General features: G+C 37.0%; 1 protein-coding gene, 2 long non-coding RNA genes and 1 other non-coding gene across 17 annotated transcripts in view; 1 reads left to right on the top strand and 3 right to left on the bottom strand.

The window, feature by feature from the left end:
- Positions 1 to 1449: 1449 nt before the first annotated feature.
- LOC128931392 (uncharacterized) overlaps positions 1450 to 25216 on the bottom strand; it is a 36100-nt gene continuing 12333 nt past the window's right edge. Inside the window, exon 4 of the long non-coding RNA XR_008479742.2 lies at positions 1450 to 1607. This is a non-coding gene — a long non-coding RNA (uncharacterized LOC128931392). The remainder of the gene's footprint in view (positions 1608 to 25216) is intronic.
- LOC144581473 (uncharacterized) lies at positions 2776 to 7808 on the bottom strand. The gene is made up of 3 exons (XR_013532339.1): positions 7713 to 7808; positions 7188 to 7539; positions 2776 to 3019 (listed from the first exon to the last, which is right to left on the bottom strand). It is a non-coding gene; the product is annotated as an uncharacterized LOC144581473 (long non-coding RNA).
- Positions 7835 to 25216, top strand: part of SPEF2 (sperm flagellar 2) — a 206853-nt gene continuing 189471 nt past the window's right edge. For 12 of the 14 annotated variants that reach the window (XR_004739958.3, XR_004739959.3, XM_078365607.1 and 9 more), the window contains exons 1-2: positions 7835 to 7975; positions 20927 to 21029. Coding sequence is in view for 10 of the 14 variants with exons in the window: in XM_078365607.1 (XP_078221733.1) it covers positions 7918 to 7975; positions 20927 to 21029 (161 nt within the window). In the remaining 4 variants the exon portion in view is untranslated. Of the gene's footprint in view, positions 7976 to 18166; positions 18333 to 20926; positions 21030 to 25216 lie in introns of all 14 variants that reach the window. The other 2 variants (XM_078365608.1, XM_078365609.1) reach the window with 2 other exon arrangements.
- LOC118151917 (U7 small nuclear RNA) lies at positions 24715 to 24776 on the bottom strand. Its single transcript, XR_004740310.1, has one exon. It is a non-coding gene; the product is annotated as a U7 small nuclear RNA (small nuclear RNA).

Here is a 25216-nt window from a genome sequence, read left to right as displayed (position 1 = left end):
ATCACACTCTTTTGTTCACTCACATTTCTACAGCGTTGCCAATCATGCTCATCCAGAGGAGTCTCCATAAAAGGTCCAAGAGGCAGGGTTAGGAGAGCTCCCATACAGCTAAACATGTAGAGGTTTCTGGAGGGTGGTGCACCTGTGGAGGGCATGGAAGCTCTGCACCCCTTCTCATATGCCTTGACCTATGCAACTCTTCACCTGTATCCTTTGCAATATAATATCCTTTAAAATGAACCAGTAAACCTAAGTAAATATTCTCTGAGCCACTCCAGCAAATCAATCAAGTCCAAAGAGGGAGGCCATGGGAATTCCAGCTTGAAGTTGTTCAGTCAGAAGTCCCAGAGGCTTGGACTCAGTACTGGTATCTGAAGGGGAGGCATTCTTGTGGGAATGAGTCCTCAACCTGTGAGATCTGTCTCCAGGATGACAGAACCACAATTGAATTAAATTAGATTAGAGGACCCACGGCTGCCGTCCACTATTTGGTATGTGGGAAAAAAACTCCCAAACATTTTGTCATGGAAATCTTGTGTTGATTGTTGCGTTGGTGGGAAAAAAATGTTATAATAATTAATAATGAGCAGGGTGCAGTGGCTCACGCCTGTAATTCCACCACTCTGGGAGGCCGAGGCAAGCATAGCATGAGGTCAGGAATTCAAGACCAGCCTGACCAATATGGTGTAACCCCGTCTCTACCAAAAATACAAAAATTTGCCAGGCGTGGTGGCACATGCCTGTAATCCCAGCTACTTGGGAGGGTAAGGTAGGAGAATTGCTTGAACCTGGGAGGCGGAGGTTGAAGATCGTGCCACTGTACTCCAGCCTGGGTGACAGAATGAGACTCTGTCTCGGAAAAATAAATTAATAATTAATTAATTTTATAAAGAATTAGTATATTTTTAATGAATTGCTTTTTATTATAAAGTACAAATTTCCAAACCAACTTGTGGTCTCAAAATAACTCTGTAATTTCTCCTTGAGTATTTACAGAAGAGAAATATTTTAATTAAAATTTAATTTTAAATTAATTAAAATTCAATTTAAATTAAAATGACGGGTGATACTTTAAAAAAAAAGCTATTAGTTTTATGATTGCTATGGTAGTTACAATCAGGGGAAGGGTCCAAATATTATAAAATTTTTTATTAAAAACAACAAGAAAGCCATCTGAGGAAGAGAAAGAAAACTGTCAGTTTCTTTAATCTCTTCCAGCTGATTCCTTATGGGAGAACAAACACATCATTTAATAATTCTAAATACTAACATGGGCAATGCTATAAATTTTATCCAGAGGTGGTAGTTTAATGGGAGCACAATAGATTTAATCTTAAACTTGGAATGATAACTAAATTAGCAATTTCAAGAAAAAACACATAGTAAAATGCATGTATTTCAGTGATAGTGCATTTTCACTGATATTTTAATATCAGATCATTTTCATGTTGGATGTTCTGTGAACTGAAATGAGGATCGTGCTCTTTGTTGTAAAATGAATGACTTTGCGTTTTATCTTTTTGTAGTGTCTGCATCTTCATTTATCCAAATCCTGTATAGACACTCTTTTTCCAAAATACCATATGGGCAGACTGTGTTGTTCCAAGCTGTATGCCAAAGATGAATAACACAAATAGCTTTTGATACAAACAACAAACAATAGTCAAACAATTTTTATAGATAAACACAGAAGTATTTTACTTTGATGTGGGAATAACAGCCCACACATATCTACAAGTGTTTATGAGCTCAGTCACTCTCTACCAATGCTGCTGTGAAGTTTGGTGCTCTATCGTCTATGCCCTTCCCAAAGATCAATCTTCTCAGTAATCTAGATATCATTAACTTCAATCCCCCAGGTCCTAATCATAGTAAAGTTTGGAACCTCTTCCTAAATCATCACCAGTCATCAATTTAAACATACTACCAGGATGACAAGCAGAACTGCCTCAGAGGCCACTGTTCGGTATGTATCCACCCCTTAGAACCATGCTCAGGAATTCAGTGCTTCCAATAGACACAGCTTTAGGACACATAGTCCCCAAGCAACAGGGGCTTTGTAGAACCTTATAATCTTCCGAATTTGAATAACTCTAGAGTGAGACACGTCGAATATATCAGGCTCCAATTTTGTCATCAGTAAACTTCTCTCAGAATTCCAACTGTAGCCTTGCCGTCTGTGTTGGGTTGATTAGGCCATTTTGTCTCAACCAAAATAATCCGTGTTTTTCCATAAGTTATTACAATAATCACTCTGAACAAGATCATATCCTGCTTGGACTTCCCAGTTACTGAGATATTGTTACTAAATAAAATTAGTTAGTTCTGTAAAATGGATATAGGAAGGCAGACAGCTTTCTGGAGAAGAAATTTGAGTTTACTATAAGAACATATTTGAAACAGAACCATCAAACCAAAATGACAATGTGTACCCACTAGATATACCCAGGAAACTCATGCAATGGGATGTTTAGAAGTAAAGCCAAGAATGAAATGGTACTAAGTTTTTATTCAATGAGACACCCAGATTAACTTCAGATCAATCTCAAGAGACATTTGATCTAGTTGGATATTATTGTTATTGTGCCAGTGGTTGAAAAGAACCATAATTCACTGTATCCAGGTCTCATTGCAGGAAGTTCCTTGTATTGACAACATACGTATATATACAATTATGTATGTATTAGTGTACATATAATATAATGCACAGATTATGTATTTTGTTTCTACTATTCTATCTGAACCTTTAGAAATTGTTAAAGAAAAATTTTTCTGACACTTGTTAAAGAGGGTAAGATAGACTTTATTCAAGGGACCACTGCAGTGGGGTCTTACAGTAGGGGGAGAAAAAGCAAGTTCAACTCCAAATACAAAGACAAGTGGGGATTTATAGCCAAAGAGCAGGGCGGTGATTAGTAGATTAAAAAAACACTAAAAGGAAACATCAGGGTCAGGGGGATTCCAGCTAGACTGACTTGACAGGATTCTTCTTGCTGAAGGCAGGCCAGAGTGATAAGTCCTAGGAATGGTGGGAGATTAGAATTTGATCAGATATCCAGGGTTGATGATTTTCACCAAATGAACCCAGCCACATTTTTGCTAAAACTGAATACAGCATGCCAAGGATGATTTTTTGTCAAAATACAATTTTGAAATAATTACTTGAAAGGTAAAACTGAGTAGAAAAGTAGTTCAATAAAATTTCACTTCTCAAAACAATGTAAAGATATTAATAATCCTAATTGTTATTTCTGTCACCGCTGCCAATAAAAATTATTGAATGCTAGTTGAATGTCAGGTCCTAGACTAGGTCTGAGAATAAAAAGAATAACATACATTCTATTAATTCCAGCGTAGCCCATATAATATAGCAACTAAAACTATTTGTAAATCAATGACAAAACTGCTGCCACTAGAACAAGATCTTCAACATGGCTTTTTTAAAAGACAAACAAAAAAAATCTTCAATCAAGACTCTCTTTGTATTCAACACTATAGAATAGACACCTTTTTTCCATCAGCACATGGAACATTTACTAGGACAGACTGTATGTTAGGCCACAAAACAAGTATCAACAAATTTTTAAAAACTGAAATCATATTCAGCATCTCCTCAGACCACAGGGGAATAAAAATGGATATCAATATGAAGAGAATCTTTGGAAATCATATATAATTTCCACATGGAAATTAAATAACATGCTCCTGAACTACCATAGGTTAATGAAAAAATTCAGATGGAGATTTAAAAATTTCTTGAAACAAATGAAAATAGAAACACAACATACCAACACTTGTGGGTTAAAGCAAAAGCAGAACTGATAGGAAAGTTTATAGCAATAAATGCCCACATCAAATAAGTAGAAAATTTTCAAATAAACAGTTTTACAATGCACCTCAACGAACAAGAAAGCATGAACAAACCAAATCTAAAATAAGCAGAAGGCAAGAAATAACAAACAGAGCAAAACTAAACAAAAAAGAGTCTTTAATAAAAAAAGAAACACAAAGGATCAATGAAAAGATAAGTTGGTTCTTCGAAAAGATAAGCAAAATTGATAAACCAGTAGCTACAGTAATCAATAAAAGGAGAGAGAAGACCCAAATAAAATCAGCAAATGAAAATGGAGATATTACAATTGATATCACAGATAGATAAAATATTATCAGAGACTATTATATACAACTATATAATGGAAAACCCAGGGGAAATGAATACATTACTGGAAACACCCAATCTAACAAGATTGAATCAGTAAAAAATATAATACCTGAACAGACCAATAACAACTAGAGAGAATGAATCAGTAATAAAAATCATTCCAACAAACAAAAGCACAAGACCAGATGGATTCACAGCTGAATGCTACCAAACGTATGAAGAACTAATACCAATCTTTCTCAAAATATTCTTGAAAGAATTGAGGAGGAGTGAATTCCCCCTGATGCATTCTTTGAGGCCAGCATTACCCTGATGCCAAAAATAGATAAGAATGCAACCCAAATAGAAAACGACAGGCTAATATCCTTGATGAATATAGATGCAAGAATCCTTAACAAAATACTAGCAAACTGAATTCAATAGCACATCGAAAAGATAATACACGATGATCTAAGGGGATTTATACCAGGGATGTAAGGATGGTTTGACATATACACATCAATAAACGTTATACATCACACTAACAGAATGAAGGACAAAAACCACATGATGATCTCAATAGAGGCAGAAAAAGCATTTAATAAAATTCAACATTCCATCATGATAAAAACTCTCAACAAACTAGGCATAGAAAAAACATACCTCAAAATAATAAAGACTATATATGATAAGCCCATAGCTAACATATTAAATGGAGGAAAGTTGAAAGCCTTTTCTCTAAAAACTGGAACAAGACAAGGCTGCCCACTTTAACTATTGTTATTTAGAGAGAACTGAAAGTCCTAGCCAAATAAAGCAGGCAGATAAAGAAAGAAAACATACTGAAATAGTAAGATTGTCCCTTTTTGCAAATGACATAATCTTATATTAGAAACATTTAAAAACTCCACCAAATAGCTCTTAAAGCTGATAAAAAAATTCAATAAAGTTTCAGGATACAAAATCAACATGAAAAAATTAGTAGCATTTCTATACACTAATACTGAAATTGCTGAAAAATAAATCAAGGCCAGGTGCAGTGGCTCAAACCTGTAGTTTACAGGTTTAGGAGGCTGAGGCAGAGGATTGCTTGAGCCCAGGAGTTTGAGACTAGCCTGTGCAAAATAGTGAGTCAATGGATGAATGAATGAATGAATAGATAAATAAATAAAGCAATCTAATATACAATTAGTATGATAAAATATATACCTAGGAATAAATTTAACCAAGGCAGTGAAAGACCCTACAAGGAAAATTACAAAACATTGATGACAGAAATTGAAGAGGACACAAACAAATGGAACGACATCCCATGTTCATGAATTGGAAAAATTCATATCATTAAAATGATCATATTGTCTATGACAATCTATAGATTCAATTTCTATAAAAATACTGATATCATTTTTCACAAAAATAGAAAAAACAATCCTAAAATTCATATGGAACCAATAAAGAGCCCATATAGCCAAAGAAATCCTGAGCGTAAAGAACAAAGCTAGAAATAACACAGTATCTGACCTCAGATTATAAGGCTATAGTAATTAATACAGCATAAGCTGGAAACAGCACAATATCTGATTTCAAATTATAGTACAAGGCTATAATAATCAAAACAACTTGGTCGTGGTATAAAAATAGACACAGAGACCAATGGAATAGAATAGAGAACCCAGAAATGAATCTACATATTTACTGGCAATTGATTTTCAATAGAGGCACCAAGAACTACGTTGAAAGAACAACTTCTTCAATAAATCGTGCTGGATAAATTGGCTATCCATATGCAGAAGAATAAAGCTGAACAATATTTCTCACCACATACAAAAATCAACTCAAGATGGATTAAAGACCTAAATGTTAGACCTTAAACTATAAAACTACTAGAAGAAAACATAGGGAAAACACTTCAGGACATTGGTCTAGGCAAAGATTTTCTGGATAAGACTTCAAAAGCACTGATAACTAAAACAAAAATAGACAACCAGGGTATATTAAACTAATAACTTCTGTACAATACAGAAACAATCAACAGAGTAAAGAAACAAACCATTGAATGGAAGAAAATATTTGCAAACTATTCATCTGACAAAGGACTAATAGCCACAATATAGAAGAAACCCAAACAACTCAACACTATAAAAACAAACAATCCCATTAAAAATATGCAGAGGACATGAATAGATATCTCTCAAAAGAAGAGGTACAAATGGCCAACAGGTCTATGAAAAAAATTCATCGTCACTAATCATCAAATGCATATCAAAACCGCAGTAAAGTATCATCTTACTCCAGTTAGAATGGTTATTATTAAAAAAAAATCACAGATGCTGGAGAAGATGTGGAGAAATGGGAACTCACACTGTTGGTGGGGACGTAAATTAGTACAACCACTATGGAAAGCAGTATGGAGATTTCTCAAAAAAAAAAAAAAAAAAAAAAAAAAAAAAAACAAAAATAGAACTATCATAAAATCCAGCAGTCTCACTACAGGGTATCTATCAAAAGGAAAAGAAATCAGTATATCAAAGGGATACCTGCGCTCACATGTTTATCACAGCACTATTCACAACAGCCACGATATGGAATCAACCTAAGTGTCCATCAACGAACAAATGGACAAAGAAAGTGTGGTATATATACACAATGGACTACCGTTCGTCCACAGAAAAGAATGAAAACAGGTCTTTTGCAGCAACATGGATGGAACTGGAGGCCATTATGTTCAGTGAAATAGGCCAGGCAACAGAAAGACAAATTGATATGTGGTACTAAAAACTACTCATATGTGGTAGCTAAAAAACTTGATATCTTGGAGACAGAGAACAAAATTATGAGCATCAGAAGCTGGAAAAGGATGTGAAGGTGGAAAGGGGAAATGAAGAGAGATTGGCGAATGGTACAAACTTATAGTTAGATGGAAGAAATTGGGTCTAATATTGGCCAGCAACTGGGCTGACTATAGTCAGCAACGATATATTGTATATTTCAAAATAGCTAGAAGAAAAGATTTGAAATGTTACCAACGTATATAAATGATAAATACTCAAGGTGATGGATATACCAATATCCTTCTTCTTTCTCTTCTTTCTTCTTCTTCCTCTTCTTTGATCTCTCCTTCTTCTCTTTCTCCTCCTCCTCCTCTCCTCCTCTCCCTTTCCTTCTCCTTCTTGTTCTTTCTTCTTCTTTCTTGAGACAGAGTCTCATTCTGTTGCTCAAGCTGGAGCGCAGTGGCTCATTCTCGGCCACTGCACTACAGCTTGGGCAACAGAATGAGACTCAACAGAAGGATCAACCCAGGTGGCTCACTGTAACCTCTGCCACCTGGGTTGATCCTTCCACGTCAGCATCTTGAGCAGCTGGGACCAGAGGGGCACGCCACCACGCCCGCCTAATTTCTTACAGAAAAAAAAAAAAAAAAAAAAAAAAGGTTTCTGCTACCTTGCCCAGGCTGGTCTTGAACCCCTGCTGGGTCCCTAAGTGTTCCCGCCTTGCCCCTCCCAACATGCACTGCTCCCTAATTTCTCTCACAGGCACCCACTGCCTCCTCCTGCACTGGCTTAGGTCTTACCCGCCAGCAGGTGGCGGACCAGGATTTTCTGTCCTCTATGGCTGAACCCTGGCGTCCCCTCTTCTCTAGGCCTTTGGTCTAGTTCCAGCCCGGATATGCTTCCTTAGCAACGGGTTGCCCTTGGCAACAGGAGGACGCGGGCTGGCGGGCTTGGTTCCTGGCGAGTTTCTAGCACTCGCCTGCGGTCTGAGGCACTGGCTGAACCATGTCGGAGATCCTGTGCCAGTGGCTCAACAAGGAGCTGAAGGTGTCCCGGACCGTGAGTGAGTGACCACGGCCAAGGGCGAATGACTGAGGGGTTTGCGAGGGGGCGCATCCCGCAGCCCAGCGCGCTCAGGGAAGGTGGCGGGCGGGGCGCGAGCTGAGCAGGGCGGGGCGCCTGTGGAGCCGGCAGCACCCCACAGTGAGCAACTCTGCTCATCAGTGCCTCAGGTCCGTCCCGCCAACTCCCTACAGCTCACCCCAGCCAGGGCAAGGCCTTGTCACATCTCCACTCTGCCGCTCTCGAGTTACCCCGGTTGGCCCAACCCGCAGGCATTCCGACTTGTGATGTGATTCTAGGCAATCAGTGGGTTTAGGGAGGTCTCCTTTGCTTCCATGGAGAGGGAACTTTGCCGGACTCTGTAAGTCTGACCCTGAAGTGCCTCCTTCACACTACCAGAAACAGAAGCATGGTGTGCTGCCTAGTCCATGAAATATGAAGCCCCTGGACAAGTTACAATACCTTCTCTGAATGTGTTTCTTCCTCCAAAAAAATGGACCTAGTAATACTTTCCATACTTAACTGACCAGCAGGGGAGGGTGGGTGTAAAATAAGTTAATGTGGAATATGTTAACGTTTATAAATGTTAGTAAATTTTAAGCCCCAAATCATAAACTTTAGCTATTTCAGGTCACTGTTGGCTCTTGCCTAAAGCTGACCTTATTCACCAACCTAATTTTATCCTAACCACACAGTTGCCACCCAAAGTTTCCAAGTCTGACAACCACAGAGGCAATTTTACATGCTGGCAGGTTCCTTGACTGCCCAGTAATTCCAGCACAGGACTAAACCCCATCTGAACCTCTTTCCGTTATATCTTCAGTAAGAGATCGTTTTTCAGTTGGTATGTTTTTTTTTTGCTTAAGGCAAGAGGTTTTCAGGATAAGTCATTTCAGTCAGTTTTCCCAGAAGAACTCTTGCTTAACACCAGCTTGCTACCAGAGAGGCAGTGGTGCCAGCTCATCCTTAGGTTATCCACAGAAATTGCTAGATCGGTAGTGTTTCTGTGGCTGAAAAGCAGTTATTAATATTATCAGCATGAGGATCTTCAACACAGAGCCTCTCCTGTTGCATTTCTTGAGGCATAAACCTCAGACTCTTTCTTTGTCAAATCACTACCTACACACTCCCTATGAACTGCAAGAAATTTTTTCCTAGGATTCTATGATTATCCCGTTGTGTCTCCAGCTGTTTATTTGCTAAAATATGATGGGCTGAGGACAATATTTAGCATTTATAATTTCTTACTCCTGTATCACCATAGGAACCCAAATGCAGTATCACGCCCTTAAGTTGTACTCTTCTAAAGGAAAAGCAGTAACATATTACTTAGTTTAATTGAGTTCATTTATTTTATTAGTAAAAACCACACCTGGGCCAGGCATGGGGACTTGACCTGTAATCCCAGCCCTTTGGGAGGCTAAGGCAGGCAGACCACGAGGTCAGGAGTTTAAGACCAGCCTGGCCAACATAGTGAAACACCATCTTTACTAAAAATACAAATATCAGCCAGGCATGGTGGTGCATGCCTGTAGTCCCAGCTACTTGGGAGACTGAGGCAGGAGAATCACTTGAACCCAGGAGGAAGAGGTTGCAGTGAGCTGAGATCGTGCCACTGCACTCCAGCCTGGGCGGCACAGCAAGACTCTCTCTCAAAACAAACAAACAAACAAACAAAACCCCACACTCTTTGTTGAAGTCTCCAGGACTGTATTGCAACATTTTTAAATACTTTTAGGATAAATAAATGAAATTAATAAAGATACATAAAAACAGTAGATGCCATTATAATTGTAATCAGTTTGGGGAATTTTGGTTTTCATTCTGTAAACATGGAAAGGCTGAAGACCGATTAAGAATTGTAACAAGATTTAGGCTATAAATGGAAAATTCCTGGCAACTGCTTTCCTGAAGTGTAGCTATGGAAGCCAGCAGAAACACCCAGTTCTAATGCAGTATTCTGCTCTCCATTCATTAGCAATACCTATTTATTTATTTATTACTTAAAAAAATTTTATAAATATATGTTTTATTGTACTTTAGGTTCTGGTGTACATGTGCAGAACATGCAGGATTCTTACATAGGTACATACATGGCAATGTAGTTTGCTGCATCCATTCCCCTGTCACCTTTATCTGGCATTTCCCCCACGTTATCCCTCCCCAACCTCCCCACCCCCCGCTGTCCCTACCATAATCCCCCCAACAGACCCCAGTGTGTGATGCTCCCCTCTGTGTGTCCATGTGTTCTCGTTGTTCAACACACGCCTATGAGTGAGAACATGTGGTGTTTGATTTTCTGTTCTTGTGTCAGTTTGCTGAGAATAATGGTTTCTAGATTCATCCATGTCCCTACAAAGGACACAAACTCGTCATTTTTTATGGCCACATAGTATTCCATGGTGTATATGTGCCACATTTTCCTTGTCTAGTCTATCATTGGTGGGCATTTGGGTTGGTTCCAGGTCTTTGCTATTGTAAACAGTGCTGCCATGAACATATGGGTGCATGTGTCTTTATAATAGAACGATTTATAATCCTTTGGATATATACCCAGTAATGGGATTGCTGGGTCAAATGGAATTTCTATTTTTAGATCCTTGAGGAATCACCATGCTGTCTTCCACAAAGGTTGAACTGATTTACACTCCCACCAACAGTGTAAAAGTGTTCCTTTGTCTCCACATCCTTTCCATCATCTGTTATCTACAGATATTTTAGTGATCGCAATTCTAACTGGCATGAGATGGTATCTCAATGTGGTTTTGATTTGCATTTCTCTAATGACCAGTGATGATGAGCATTTTTTCATGTTTTTTGGCCTCTTATGTGTCTTTTTTGAAAAGTGTCTGTTCATATCCATCACTCACTTTTGAATGGGGTTGTTTTTTTTCTTGTAAATCTGTTTTAGTTCTTTGTAGATTCGTTACCCCTTTGTCAGATAGGTAGATTGCAAAAATTTTTTCCCATTCTTTTGGTTGCCAGTTCACTCTAAAGATTGTTTCTGTTGCTCCACAGAAGCTCTGGAATATAATTAGATCCCATTTGTCTATTTTGGCTGTTGTTACCAGTGCTTTTAGTCATGAAGTCCTTGACTATGCCTGTGTCCTGAATGGTTTTGCCTAGGTTTTCTTCTAGGGTTTTTATGGTGTTAGGTCTTGTGTTTAAATCTTTAATCAATCTAAAGTTAATTTTAGTGTAAGATGTCAGGAAGGGGTCCAGTTTCTGCCTTCTGCGCATGGCTAGCCAGTTTTCCCAACACCATTTATTAAACAGGGAATTCTTTCCCAACTGCTTGTTTTTGTCAGGTTTGTCAAAGATCTAATGGTTGTAGATGTGTGGCATAGCCTCCAAGGTCTCTGTTCTCTTCTGTTGTTCTATATCTCTGTTTTGGTACCAGTACCATGCTATTTTGATTACTGTAGCCTTGTAGTATAGTTTGAAATCAGGTAGCATGATGTCTCCAGCTTTTTTCCTTTTGCTTAGAATTGTCTTGGCTCTGCAGGCTCTCTTTTGGTTCCATATGAAGTTTAAGGTGTTTTTTTTTCCAGTTCTGTGAAGAGGGTCATAGGTAGCTTGATGGGGATAACACTGAATATATATTACTTTGGGCAGTATGGCCATTTTCACAATATTGATTCTTCCTAACCATGAGCATGGAATGTTTTTCCATCTATTTGTGTCCTCTCTTATTTCCTTGAGCAGTGGTTTGTAGACCACTAGCCAGATTAATAAAAAAGAAAAGAGAGAAGAATCAAATAGATGCAATAGAAAACGATAAAGGGGATAATACCACTGATTCCACAGAAATACAAACTACCATCGGAGTTTACTACAAACAACTCTATGCACATAAACCAGTAAACCTGGAAGAAATGGATACAGTCCTGGACACTTGCACCTTCCCAAGCCTAAACCAGGAAGAAAATGAAACCCTGAATAGACCAATAACGAGGGCTGAAGTTGAGGCAGCAATTAATAGCCTACCAACCAAAAAATGCCCAGGTCCAGATGGGTTCACAGCCAAATTCTACCAGAATACAAAGAGGCACTGGTACTACTCCTTCTGAAACTATTCCAAACAATACAAAAAGAGGGAATTCTTCCCAAATTGTTTTATGAGACCAACATCATCCTGATACCAAAACCTGGCAGGGACTCAACAAAAAAAGAAAACTTTAGGCCAATATCCATGATGAACATAGATGCAAAAATCTTCAATAAAATACTGGCAAACTGATAACAATAGCACATCAAAAATCTTATCCATCACAATCAAGTAGGCTTCATCCCAGGGAAGCAAGGCTGGTTCAACATATGCAAGTCTATAAACGTAATCCACATAAACAGAACGAAAGACAAAAACTACATGATTATCTCAATTGATGCAGAGAAGGCCTTCGACAAAATTCAACAGCTCTTTATGCTAAAAACTCTCAATAAACTAGGTATTGATGGAATGTATCTCAAAATAATAAAGGTTATTTACAACAAACCCACAGCCAATATCATACTGAATGGGCAAAAACTGGAAGGATTCCTTTTGAAATCTGGCACTAGACAAGGATGTCCTCTCTCACCACTCCTATTCAGTATAGTATTGGAAGTTTTAGCCAGAGCAATCAGGCAAGAAAAAGAAATACAGCTTATTCAATTAGGAAAGGAGGAAGTCAAAGTGTCTCTATTTGCAAACGACGTGATTGTATATTTAGAAGACCCCATCATCTCAGCCCCAAATCTCCTTAAACTGATAAGCAACTTCAGCAAAGTCTCAGGTTCAGCAGTCTCAGGATACAAAATCAATGTGCAGAAGTCACAAGCATTCCTATACACCAATAACAGACTTAAAGAGAACCAAATCAAGAACGAACTGCCATTCACAATTGCTACAAAGAAAAATATTCCTAGGAATGCAATTGACAAAGGATGTAAAGGACATCTTCCAGGAGAAGTATGTATTTATTTTTTAATCTCCACTATTATAAGAGAGATGGAAACAGTCCTCAAGGAGGCAACCAGATTCCACATTGTAAAAGGCCTTTGGAATATAGGGAACACACTTAACTGTGTTTGTAAGCCAATAAGCTAGGATTTGTGCATTCAAGGAAGCACATTTCCTGTTGCTGTCTTATCATTAGATAAACTGTTCTGTGGTGCACAATGGAAGGCTTTGCATGGTTTATAGAATCTATCATGGAAGGATTGTAAGTGGTTGTAACCTCTGGGGAAGGTAATCAGGCAATTTCTGTGTAAGGGAAGTATAAAGAGCAAGAACCTGGCAGCTAGACTGCTTTGAAATCTTTTGGACAAGTTATTTACCTAAAATTCATCATACTTAAAAAGAGCAGTACTAATGATACCTCATCTGGTTGTATCAAGATTAAATGGGATATAAATTTAAAGCATTTAGAACAGCACTTGGGACATAAATGCTAAGCCTTACTTTTCAGCATCTATCAAATAAAAATAAAAGCACCAATATATAAAAATATTTGAACAACGATGTTTATTACTCCATGAATTACAAGGACAAAAATAAAAATGGGAAACAATCTGAGTATCTTTCAAAAGTGTAATGCTTAGATCAATGATACTTTATTCATGCTATGAATTGTTATGCAGTTATTACAAAGAATGAGTTAGTTGCTATAACTTTTGATCTAAAGGTTATGTATATATTTTTATTAAGTAAAAATCAAAAGTTAGCACTTATTGTGACTAGTATGATAATATATATGTACCAATTACGAAACACACAGATACGAATATGGACATTAATATGAGCATGAAGAAAAGTGTGGAAAGACAAATAGTGGACTATTGTACATCTGAGTCTTCATATTATGGTTTGTATAAGCATAGAGGAAAGTGTAGAAGGATACAAACAAGTTGTTATAGGGATTACCCTGGGGAATGAGAGATTGGTAGCTTTTCTTTATACATTTCTGTTATCTTGTTTGTTGCATAATTTGATTGCCTTTGTAATTTGAAGGGAAAATTCAATATAGCATTAAAGATGAAAAATCAAAAAGAAGCCAAATGTCACATGACAAAATAGGAGAAAAGGAAGTTTAATACTTAGTTGGAATATCATAAGAATATTATAATAAAGTGTTGTGGGAGCTTGTGGAAAAGTTATATGGAGTTCAAATGAAGTTTACAAATGAAAGTTATCCCTTATTGAGCAGTTATATACATATACCATACTCTTTATAAGCCCTTTAGATAAATTTTCTTATTTAATCATAAAAACAACCCTAAGAGGTATTGCCCTAGATGTTCAGATGAGTAAGGAGGATGACAGGGCTTGGTAATTTGTTCAAGGTCACATAGCTAGTAGGTCGTAGAGCTAGAGTTTGAACTTATGCTTTTAGGTCCTATATTGTACATGAAAGTTTTAAATGTAGGCCTGAATATATATGTTTAAGTAACTCTCTCAAATATATTCATTTGAACTCTTTTTATGAGGATTATTTTTAATTTGAAGTCACAAGAAATATAACTCAACCATCTAGGCATAATATCATAGGGCATGAACTAATTCCTAGATGGCTAAGTGGCAAAGGTGGATGAATTAGTTTGTTTAGAAGTGACTAAGTCCATAGTTGCTTGTTTGGACTAAGAAACAGGATGACAATGCCAAACATGTGAGGCTAAATAATGGTACAGTTGTTGGAAGGGCAGTCAAAGCTAATATGTGCTGTGTTTTACTTTTCTGATCTAGAGATATTTCATCTAGATAGCAGTGACAGGTGAATTAGATTAGATTAGGGTGAGAATTTCTGCCCCTCTGTCCTACAGTACTTCGGGAAGACACACTGTTCAGTAATATTTTCCAATGTTACTTCTACCACCAAAAGCTTCTGAAATTACAAAAGTTGTGAATTATTCTATCGTTATGGTATATTCTTATTTTAAATAAGATTGATTAATATATCCCAAGATCATTGCTTACGTGATATGTAAAAAAATTAAACAGGTAAATTTTTGTGAGTTTTAAGAGATAATCTATGCTCCTTGTTAATTGGGTTTTTTTCCAAGTAAGTTTCCATAGATGATTAATCTTGTCCTTTTATATTAAATCTTAGTAGCATTTGATTTAGAGAGTGGTATTTTCTACTCTTTGTCCCAAATTTTAGGAGCATCCTCTCATGCATTAACAACACTTTGTTGATTTCGTCTTTTGTCCTGACATTTTCAGAAGGATCATTTTTATTTTAAGAAAAGATGGAGATATCAAAAATTCCACTGAATATTTATTTTTACGCAAGAGTTTGTAATGTATTCTGGTAACCTTACCACATTATGGAATTATATAACTGTAGATCTGAAAAATAATCTTGGACATCATTTAATTCTTCTTTAGCAGACAAGGAAATCTAATCAGATGTGTTAAGAGCATTATTTAGGATTATGCAGCTAGGTAGTAGCAAGTTAGCAGTACATTCTAGGCCTGCTGCCTTTTAGTTCTAGGCTTCTTCAAACTGAGTCTAAACCTTACATATTTTCTCATACTTAAGCTCTCAGGGTCGTTAGAAAATATATTGCTTCTGACGTAAAGCAACAGATTTTGATATTTCCTGGCCAGCCTTACAGCATTTTTCTTGATTAAAACTTGGCTTTCATTGACTAAAAATTAATACAGCAAATCTAGTAGCAGAAGGCCATTGTGTAATTCAAAGTAAAAATTTTAAGAAATGGAATTCCAAGAAAAGATGTATGCTCAGTATTTTCACAATTAAAGAGGGTTTTAATATTGCAGTTGAGATTTAGTTTCAGATAGTAAATCTCAAGAATTATGATAAAGCCTTCAAAGGATAAAATTGTGAAGACTGACTATCCTATTCTTTTACCAAAGGAAAGAAAACATCAGTGTCCCCTGCCAAAGATCACAGAACACATCTGTAGTTGAACAAAGCTGGATTTATAGACTTGTTGTAACAAGAGAGAACACATACCATGGGGACTGCAGGACATCTCAGTAAGAAGGTGCTAGAAATGACTTGGGCTTGTGTTAGTTGTTTTTGAGGATGGTTCCAGGAAGTGGTGCTTTCCTGCCAATTAAATCCTCTCCAGAAGCATAGACAATTTTGTGATTTGGCTATCTTAATAAATCTTATTTAGAAGGTGATAAAAATGATCAAAGCAAAGCTAAAATTAGTAGAGAAGCAAAAATTATTCTTATTAGCCAGAACAGGGACATATTTGGTTATTTTTGTATTGGACAATATTCTTGTTTTGATTTGAGCTCAGGCATGATTACAAGGGATTTTGTTTTCGTTTTGATTCATTAGGATCACAGAATCTGATGTTGGTGTGCTGTGAAATTGGTTAAGTTTAGCAGAACAATGCCAAGGCCTAGCTGTGAGCACCCAGCCAGTTTCTAGGAACACCACGGCCTGATAGGACCATGCCAATTCCAAACCTTCAGCAGGTTTTTGTTTTGTTTTGCTTTTTAGTCTCAAATGAAAGTAAATTTGCTTGTCTTTTTAAATGTAGTTGATAGTGCAGGCTATCTAACAGGGTGGATCTTTCCTGCTCTAGTAAAGGAGGAATAAAGGCCACTGAGCATAAAATGGTGTGAGTCTGCAGTTCCTTGCCTAAAAAAATCTAAAATCCAAAAATCTCTGAAAACTGCAACTTTGTGCATTATTCATTTGGTGGCAAAACCTGACCAGAAATGCTATGAGGCTGTTTAGTCCTTAGTCATTTCACTGAATGTGACTGAACATTTTGCTGTAGAAATAAACTGTGTTTGAGTACACGTGCTTCCCCAGATCAGTGGGGGAGTTTTATAGCTATCTGGCCTAAAGAGTGGGCCTGTATATGATTTTCAGGGATTGCCAAATATTTGCTTTCTGAGTACTGAATTGTCTTTTAAACAAGAATGTTTGTACTATAATCACTAGGGATCTGTTATTTGCAGTTTGTGTAATTAATAAGACCTCTTTTCTTAAATTAGAAGACAGTAATAATAACAATAAAAATAGTCACTGAGCTTTTACTGTGGACCAGGCAGTATACTAAGCATTTTACATACAATATTTAATTCTCAAAACTACTCTTACAAGATAGAGCTCATCATTCTCTCATTTTTACAGATGAGAAACTGTGGCTACGTAGTTGCCCAAGGTGAAGCAGCTTATAAATGAGCCAGGACATTCTCTAACAGAATCTTTCTCCAGAACCTGTGCTCTCCTTATTACCATGTGGAATGTGAATGGCTTTCTGTGCTTCCTCCAGCTGGCTCAGGCCCATTTTGATGGAGAGGCACATCGATATTTCACCTGCTGTCCCAGTCTAACATAGATCCATCACAGAAACCCGCATCAAAGATTTATTAGCAAAAGGAAGCTTCAGTGATGGGGACCAGGCATGTGACTTAGAATATTAGAGGCAGGATTGAATTGCTGCTGAAAAATTTTAATCCCAGATGTACATAATTTTGGGTTTAGGATGAAGATTGTCACTGGGCTCCCATGGTTTTATTTACTTGTCGTTTCTTTCATTGTTCCTTGTTCTGGAACCAACTTGTCTGTTTTCCCCCCATACAGAATTTCAGTTGTTAGTGCAAATTAATTTATAGAGGTGGGTGTCATGAAATTAGTCATGGCATTCAGTGACATTTGTAGGAAGAAGAACATGATAAACCAAAGAGAAGAAAAATAAGCTTTTTCTTTTTTCCTCACTGTTTCTCCCTATCACCTTTGTCCTCTCTTTCTCTCTCTCTCTCTCTCTCTCTGGCTTCTTATCTGTTTTCTTATTTTATACTTTTTAATCTATTAGTCCTATTAATATAAAAGTATACACTTTTTCTTCAGCTTTTGCTTTCTTAGTCTAAGTTCTTATATGTGTTCTTTTTTCTTTTCCTTTTAATATTTTTCTCCAAGTTTCCCCTTGGTTGCTTTTATCATCTGCTATATTCTTCACTCATTGTTCTAGTTTCTGCTGATGTGGCACACAGTAAATCTGAAGTGTCTTATGTGTAAAAGGCTTCAAACAGATATTTTGGAACTTGCTTATTTGTTATAAATCACTCTGACAGTGAAGTACGTAAGTGTTTACCATCCTTCTTTAACCTTTATACTGTAAACACCTCTATTTTATTCATATCATAATTGCCTTATTAATATGTCATGCCATTTCAAAGGAAATGGGTGATGATTTCATTTTTCTGGTGACCTTTTTGTAGAAAACAGTTTGCTGCAGACCATTTGTCAGCCACATTGAAGATGAAGGAGAAGGATGTAGTATTCCCTAGTTATTCATGGGCTAGACTTTCAGCATTCAGTCAACATGAACAACAGGCACAGTGCAAACCCCAGAGGGAGGCGGCAAAGGAAAGATATTACCTGAAGGTAACATAGCAACAGCTATTGACCAGAAAGCAATAAGCCAAAAACTAGGATAAGACCCTGATGGCCAAGGAATAGAAAGACACAGATACATCCATAGATAAATAATAGGCCTATGTCCAAGGGCTGTTTAGAAAACTAAGGGAAGAATAGGGATAGGCTAGGGAGAAGAGAAGGGAAAAGGCAGAAAGAAGGAAGCAACAGACAGAAAAGGTGAAAGACACAGCTAGAGCACCCTGGGTGGCACATTGAGGGTTGTAGTCGCAATCAGAGCTTTGGGGTCTGCAAGGGAAGGAGGACACAGGAGGAGGTGGCACACTTTTGCCCATTGGAGGCAAAAGGAGCCATTTGGCTTTCAATTGCTTTAAAGACTGAGGTATGAAGCCAGAAGACACTTGCTAAATAACAGATGGCATTTAGTATAAGATCAAGCCAATCCTCATTTCAGTAGCATCACAAGGCATTATGATATTCAAGTGGTGCTGTGTTAAAGTCAGAGCAATTCAGTGCTTAGATTGTGAAGCTGAAGCTTAGCTTGTGCTATGAGGTATTCCAGGCGGCACAACAGATCTAGCTGAGTTATAAAGCTCACGTATGGCATGAATTTCAAATTCTCTGCTGGAAGCTTTAGGACATACTGTTCTCTAAGTATATTTTCTCAAGAGTTGCTTGAGAAAATGAGAAAAAGAGTTGCTTCAGTGTTTCCCATTAAGACATAGCTTCGGAAGGACAGATGTGACCGAGAAAGGGCATCAAACCATCAACTCTGAAAGAATGTATCATGGGCTTCGAGTGAGATCATTCTGCCCTGAATAGTTTTAAAATGATGATGAAACTGGTCTATTTGTGGAAAGTCATGCTAAAATCCACTAATAGGTGCCAGACTATAGACTTTAAGAATACATGCAATGTGTCTGTTCTCATATGAACTATAGTTGAACACAAGGTTAGGTGATTGAAAGCTTTCATTTCCCTGGAGCTTATAAAAGTTTCATTTTTTTACTTGTTGCTAAAGTGATCCATAGACAAAAGCACTGCTTCCCCTGAAAGTTTTCTACCTTTTATTTTTTCTACTGCCAATAAAAATTATGTAATCATAATGAATAGATTCTCATTCTAGACAGTTCAAGAGCTCAACCTGAGTAAATAAAATCAATGAGAATCATTGACATATTTTTAAACTACCTTTATTATTGCATTGACTCAACATAAGGCTTGGGTATTACTCTGAGTATAAAGGGTTTTGAGAACAGATAGTAAGAAAGACCTAGATAAAATTGTGGGCTGGTATCAGGTATGCAAAAAAGGATTATGATAGGTTATAATCTTTGGAGTGAAGACTGTGCAGTGGCTGTTACAGAGCAACTTAGCTCACACAACTAAGCATCACTTCTACGTATCATGAAGAAATGTGATTTCTTCCTGGTCAATTAGCCACCTCCTTATTAGTCAGACAGGTAAAATAGAACAATCTGGTAAGACTGAGTTTATGAAACTACAATGACATATAGCATTTTAACGGAGGTTGCCTAAAGGAACCTGACGGAAGCATGTTGAAGATTTGTGGAGGTTTTTGAAGTAATTTGAGAGATGATGGCTTTGGCCTATGATAATATATATTTATTTTATATATAATCTTTGAATACGATGTAACTCTGTATCTTTTACCGTGTAAGAAAAATACAAGTGACTCAAAACTAAGAACATTTTTAAAGAAAGCAAATTTTATTGAACACTTAAAAAATTGTTTCTGCACTTATCATTATGTACCTACTATGCGGCAGGCATGGTATCCTCAATTAGTAGCAATTCTCAAACACTACTAATAGCAAAAGAGAACTATTAATATTAAATAGCTCTCTGAGATAAGATATAGATGTGATTATCTCTGTTCTAGACGTGAGGCTGAAACTCAGGAAGATGAAGCAGCTTGCCCAATGTCACACAGCTCGTAAGGGGCAGAGCCAAGACCCCAACACGGATGTCTCTGGCCCTGAAGCCGGTTTTCCTCTGGGTTATTTCTCCATAATTACGTGGGACAATAACTGAACCACACTGTCCCCTCTGAACCATGAAGGAGAAGTTTGATTATGTTCAGGAGGTTTATTTAAGAAGGTGCAAATGGTTTTAGTAAATTTTCCACTGTTTTACAGGTTAAAATGAAGTCTTTGTTTAAAAGAAGTTAGCTTGAATCTCACTTAGTCAAAATATGCTATCATCATAGGTTGTATGGGTAATGAAAATATTAGAGTATAATTTTATAAAATATTTTGAAGGCTAGTTTTTAGATCTAATATTATTTATAAATTTTCTTGGTAGCATTTTAAAAAAATTTTTATCAGTTGTCTTTCTTTTCCTTCTAAATTGTATATTTCATCAATTATTGATTTATATTATTTGGGGATCTTTATAAAATATCTAGTGTTAAACATCAGCATTTTCCTTTGGTTATTAAAAGGTGTTTCTAGAAATATATTCATGGCATTTTGAGTTTAAGTTAGGTTGTATAGTCTTTAGTATATGTATATATAATGAGATTATTAGCTCTATGCACAACCTTGTATTCACGTTTTTTATCTCATTGTTTTGAAACTCAGGTCCCAAGTCATTTGCAAAGGCATTTTCCAGTGGCTATCTAATTGGAGAAGTTCTACACAAGTTTGAACTTCAGGATGATTTTTCAGAATTTTTGGAAAGCAGGTTAGTGCGATTGTTCCGTACTTTTGTTGTTGTTGTTGTTATTTGTTTTGAGACAAGGTCTTGTTCTGTTACCCAGACGGGAGTACAGTAGCATGATCATGACTCACTGCAACTCAAACTCCTGGAATCAAGCAATCCTCCTGCCTCGGCTTCCCACATAGCTGGGATTACAGGTGCATGCCACCACTCCTGGCTAATTTTTGTATTTTTGTTGAAAACAGGATTTTGCCATATTGCCAGGCTGGTCTTGAACTCCTGGGCTCAAGTAATCCTCCTGCCTCAGCCTTCCGAAGTGAGGAGTAAAGTTGTGCCACCACACCTAGCCTACACTTTACTTAAAAGGAAAGTTAATTTCTTTGGAATTTGGAAAGTCTAAAGTTAACTTCAGAAAATCATTAATCATAAAATCCCTTCCAAACCTCAAACACCCAAGCAGACCATTGATATGGAAATTGTTCCTCCTGGCACATACATTTTTTATTGTCTCAAGAGTACAAAGAAGAGAAGTTAAATGGTCGCAGCAAGACCTCATCTCTAAATGGGACTTATTTTACACTTACATAGTGCCTTGGGTGGATAATTAGTATTGTTATTTGTGTTTTAAAAATATAAAATAGAACTTATCTACTAATACCAAATTCATAACAGTTTTTCTGTGACTATATTGAAATATAATTCTTGTATCATAATTCACCATTTTAAAGTATACAATTCAGTGGTTTTTAGTATATTTACATATTTAGTATCTTCACGACTATCACCACTATCTAAACACCCAGCCTCTGGGACCCACCAATCTACTTTCTGTCTCTATGAATTTGCCTATTCTACACATTTTATATCAATGGAATCACATGATTTGTGACATTTTGTGACTGGCTTCTTCCACTTAGGATAATGTTTTCAAGGTTCACCCATGTTAGCAAGTTTCAGTATTTCTTCCTTTCTATTTGTTTTCTGAATAATTTTGATTATATGGCTATACCGTGCCACACTTTGTTTATCTATTTATCATTTGATAGATACATTCCTCCCTTGGTATTCTTGGGGTATTGGTTCTTGGACCCTCTACAGATATCAAAACCCAATAGGACAGTCATTAAACTTTCAAGTTCCAAAATCATCTCCTTTGACTCCATGTCTCACATCCAGGGCATGAGCTCCCACAGCCTTGGGCAGCTTCACCCCTGTGGCTTTGCAGGGTGCAGCCCCCTCCTGGCTGCATTCACAGGCTGGTGTTGAGTGTGTAAGGCTTTTCCAGCTGCATGGGGCAAGCTGTTGGTTAATCTACAATTCTGGGTTCTGGAGGACAGTTGCTCTCTTCCCATAGCTCCACTGGAGACTCTGTGTCAGGGCTCTGACCCGACATTTTCCTTCTGCACTGCCCTAGCAGAGGTTCTCCATGGGGGCTCCATGCCTGCAGCAAACTTCTTGAATGCTTTGCTGCTTAGAAGTTTCTTCTGCCAGATACCCTAAATCACTCTCTCAGGTTCAAAGTTCCACATATTTTGCAGGGGCAAAATGCCACCAGTCTCTTTGCTAAAGCATAGCAAAATCACCTTTATTCCAGTTCCCAAAAAGTTCTTCTTCTCTTTCTGGCTATTACAATATATAAGTAACACATATAACTCAATAATAAAAGGACAACCCAATTTAACAATAGGCAAAGGATCTGAATAGACATTTCACCAAAGAAGCTAACACACTAATAAGGAGATGAATCGACGCTGAACATCATTAGTGTATTATTCGATTTTCACGCTGCTGATAAAGACACACTCAAGTCTGGGCATTTACAAAAGAAAGAGGTTTATTGGACTTACAGTTCCACATGGCTGGGGAGGCCTCACAATCATGACAGAAGGCAAGGAGGAGCAAGCCACATCTTACATGGATAGCAGCAAGCAAAGAGAGAGCTTGTGCAGAGAAGCTCTTGTTTTTAAAACCATCAGATCCTTAGAGACCCATTCACTATCATTAGAAAAGCATGGGAAAGACCCATCCCCATGATTCAGTCATCTCCCCGGGGTTCCTCCCACAACATATGGGAATTATAGGAGCTACAAGATGAGATTTAGGTGGGGGCACAGAGCCAAACCATATCAATTAGTGATTAGGAAGATGCAAATCAAGATCATGAGATACCACTTCACACCCACTAGGATGGCTATAAGCAGAAAGATAGACAATAACAAGTGATGATAAGGACATGGAGAAATCAAAACCCTCATACATTGTTAGTGTGAATTTAACTAATTCAGGCACTTAAAAAAAACTGTTTAGGTTTGCCTCAAAAGGTAAACATTGACTACAAAACCCAATAATTCCACTTCTAGGTATATACCCAAGAGAAATGAAAACCTATCCATGTGATAACACAATGTTCATAGCAGATTATTTGTAATAGCCAAAAAGTAGAAACAACCCAAATACAGTTGGCCCTCTGTGCATGATTTCCACATCCATGGATTCAACCAATTGCAATTCAAAAATATTTGGGGAAAAAATTTCACAGGGTTCCAAAGATCGAAACTTGTATCTGTCACAAACTGAGTACTACATTGAATCCACAAGAATGAAGTAACATGCAGCTTTGTATAGGTATTAAATAAGTAATCTAGAGATGATTAAAAATATACAGAAGGGTGTATGTAGATTATATGCAAATACTATACTATCTTATGTGAAACCACTTTAGCCTGGGCTTCATTGTCCATATCACTATCAGCATTTTGGTCAAAGCCATTCAACAACTCTAGGAAGTTCCAAACTTTTCCACATTTTCCTGTTTTCTTCTGAGCCCTCCAAACTGTTCCAGTCATTGCCTGTTACCCGGTTCCAAAGTTACTTCCACATTTTCAGGTGCCGTTGTAGCAGTACCCCACTCTCTGCAGTACCAGTTTACTGTATTAGTCTATTTTCACACTGCTGTAAACATATGCCTGAGACTGTGTAATTAATAAAGGAAAGAGGTATAATTGGCTTATACTTTCACATGGCTGGGGAAACCTCAGGAAACTTGCAATCATGGCAGAAGGGGAAACAAACACATCCTTCACAAGGCAGCAGGAGAGAGAAGAGTGATTAGCAAAGTGGGAAGGGCCTCTCATAAAATCATCAGATCTCATGAGAGCTCACTCAGCTCTCATGAGAATAGCATGGGGAAAACTGCCTCCAAGATCCAGTCACCTCCCACCAGGTATCTTCGTAGGCATGTTGGAATTACGGGGATTACAGTTCAAGATGAGATTTGGGTGGGGACACAAAGCTTAACCATATCAGCTACTTTATTATTTCTGTTCTTAGTGTCACTTCTGGCCTTCTACTTATTTTGGGTGTAGTTTTCTTTTTCTAGTTTCTTGTTATGCATGGTTAACTTTTTCATTTGAGATTTTCTTTTTTAATATTTGGATTGATAGCTATAAATTTCCCTCTAAGAACTGATTTAGCTGCATCACGTACATTTTAGTATGTCATTTTGCATCTTTATTTATCTAAAATAATATTTTAATTTCCCTTGTGATTTCTTCTTTGATTCACTGTTATTTAGGAGTATGTTATTTAATTTCCATGTACTTCTGAATTCTCCAAGTTTGCTATATTATTTATTTCTAAGTTAATTACATTGTCATTGGACAACACAGTTATTTCAATCTCTTTAAACTTAATGAAAATTTTTTTTGTGGAAGGTTTTCTGGTAAAATCTATAAAACCTGCTAGACAAATTCTAAAACAGCTGTAGCATTTATTGAAGCTGTTTTTTTAAAATGGTCTAATATATGTTCTCTTTTTGAAAATGTTTTATATGTACTTAAATGTACATATTCTATTGTTGTTCAATAGAGTGTTTATAGATATCTGTATAGATGTCTGTTTATAGTGTTATCTAAGTCTTACATGTCCTTACTGATCTTCTGCATAGTTGCTGTATCCATTATTGAAAGTTGGAACCAAAGTCTCAATCTATTCTTGTTTAATTGTCTATTTCTCCCTCTAATTCTTTCCATTTTTGCTCCATGTATTTTGTGGCTCCATTGTTAGATACATATATGTTTATAATTGTTATGTCTTCTTGAGGGATTGACCTTTTTAACAATATAAAATATTCTTATTAGCAAGTAATACTTTTTTTTCTTAAAGTCAATTTTGCCTGATAGTATAGTCACTCCAGTCCTTTTTTGGTTATT

This window comes from Callithrix jacchus, chromosome 2 (genome assembly GCF_049354715.1).
Source record: "Callithrix jacchus isolate 240 chromosome 2, calJac240_pri, whole genome shotgun sequence".
Classification (NCBI taxonomy): domain Eukaryota; kingdom Metazoa; phylum Chordata; class Mammalia; order Primates; family Cebidae; genus Callithrix; species Callithrix jacchus.
This window is presented reverse-complemented; position numbering and strand designations above follow the sequence as displayed.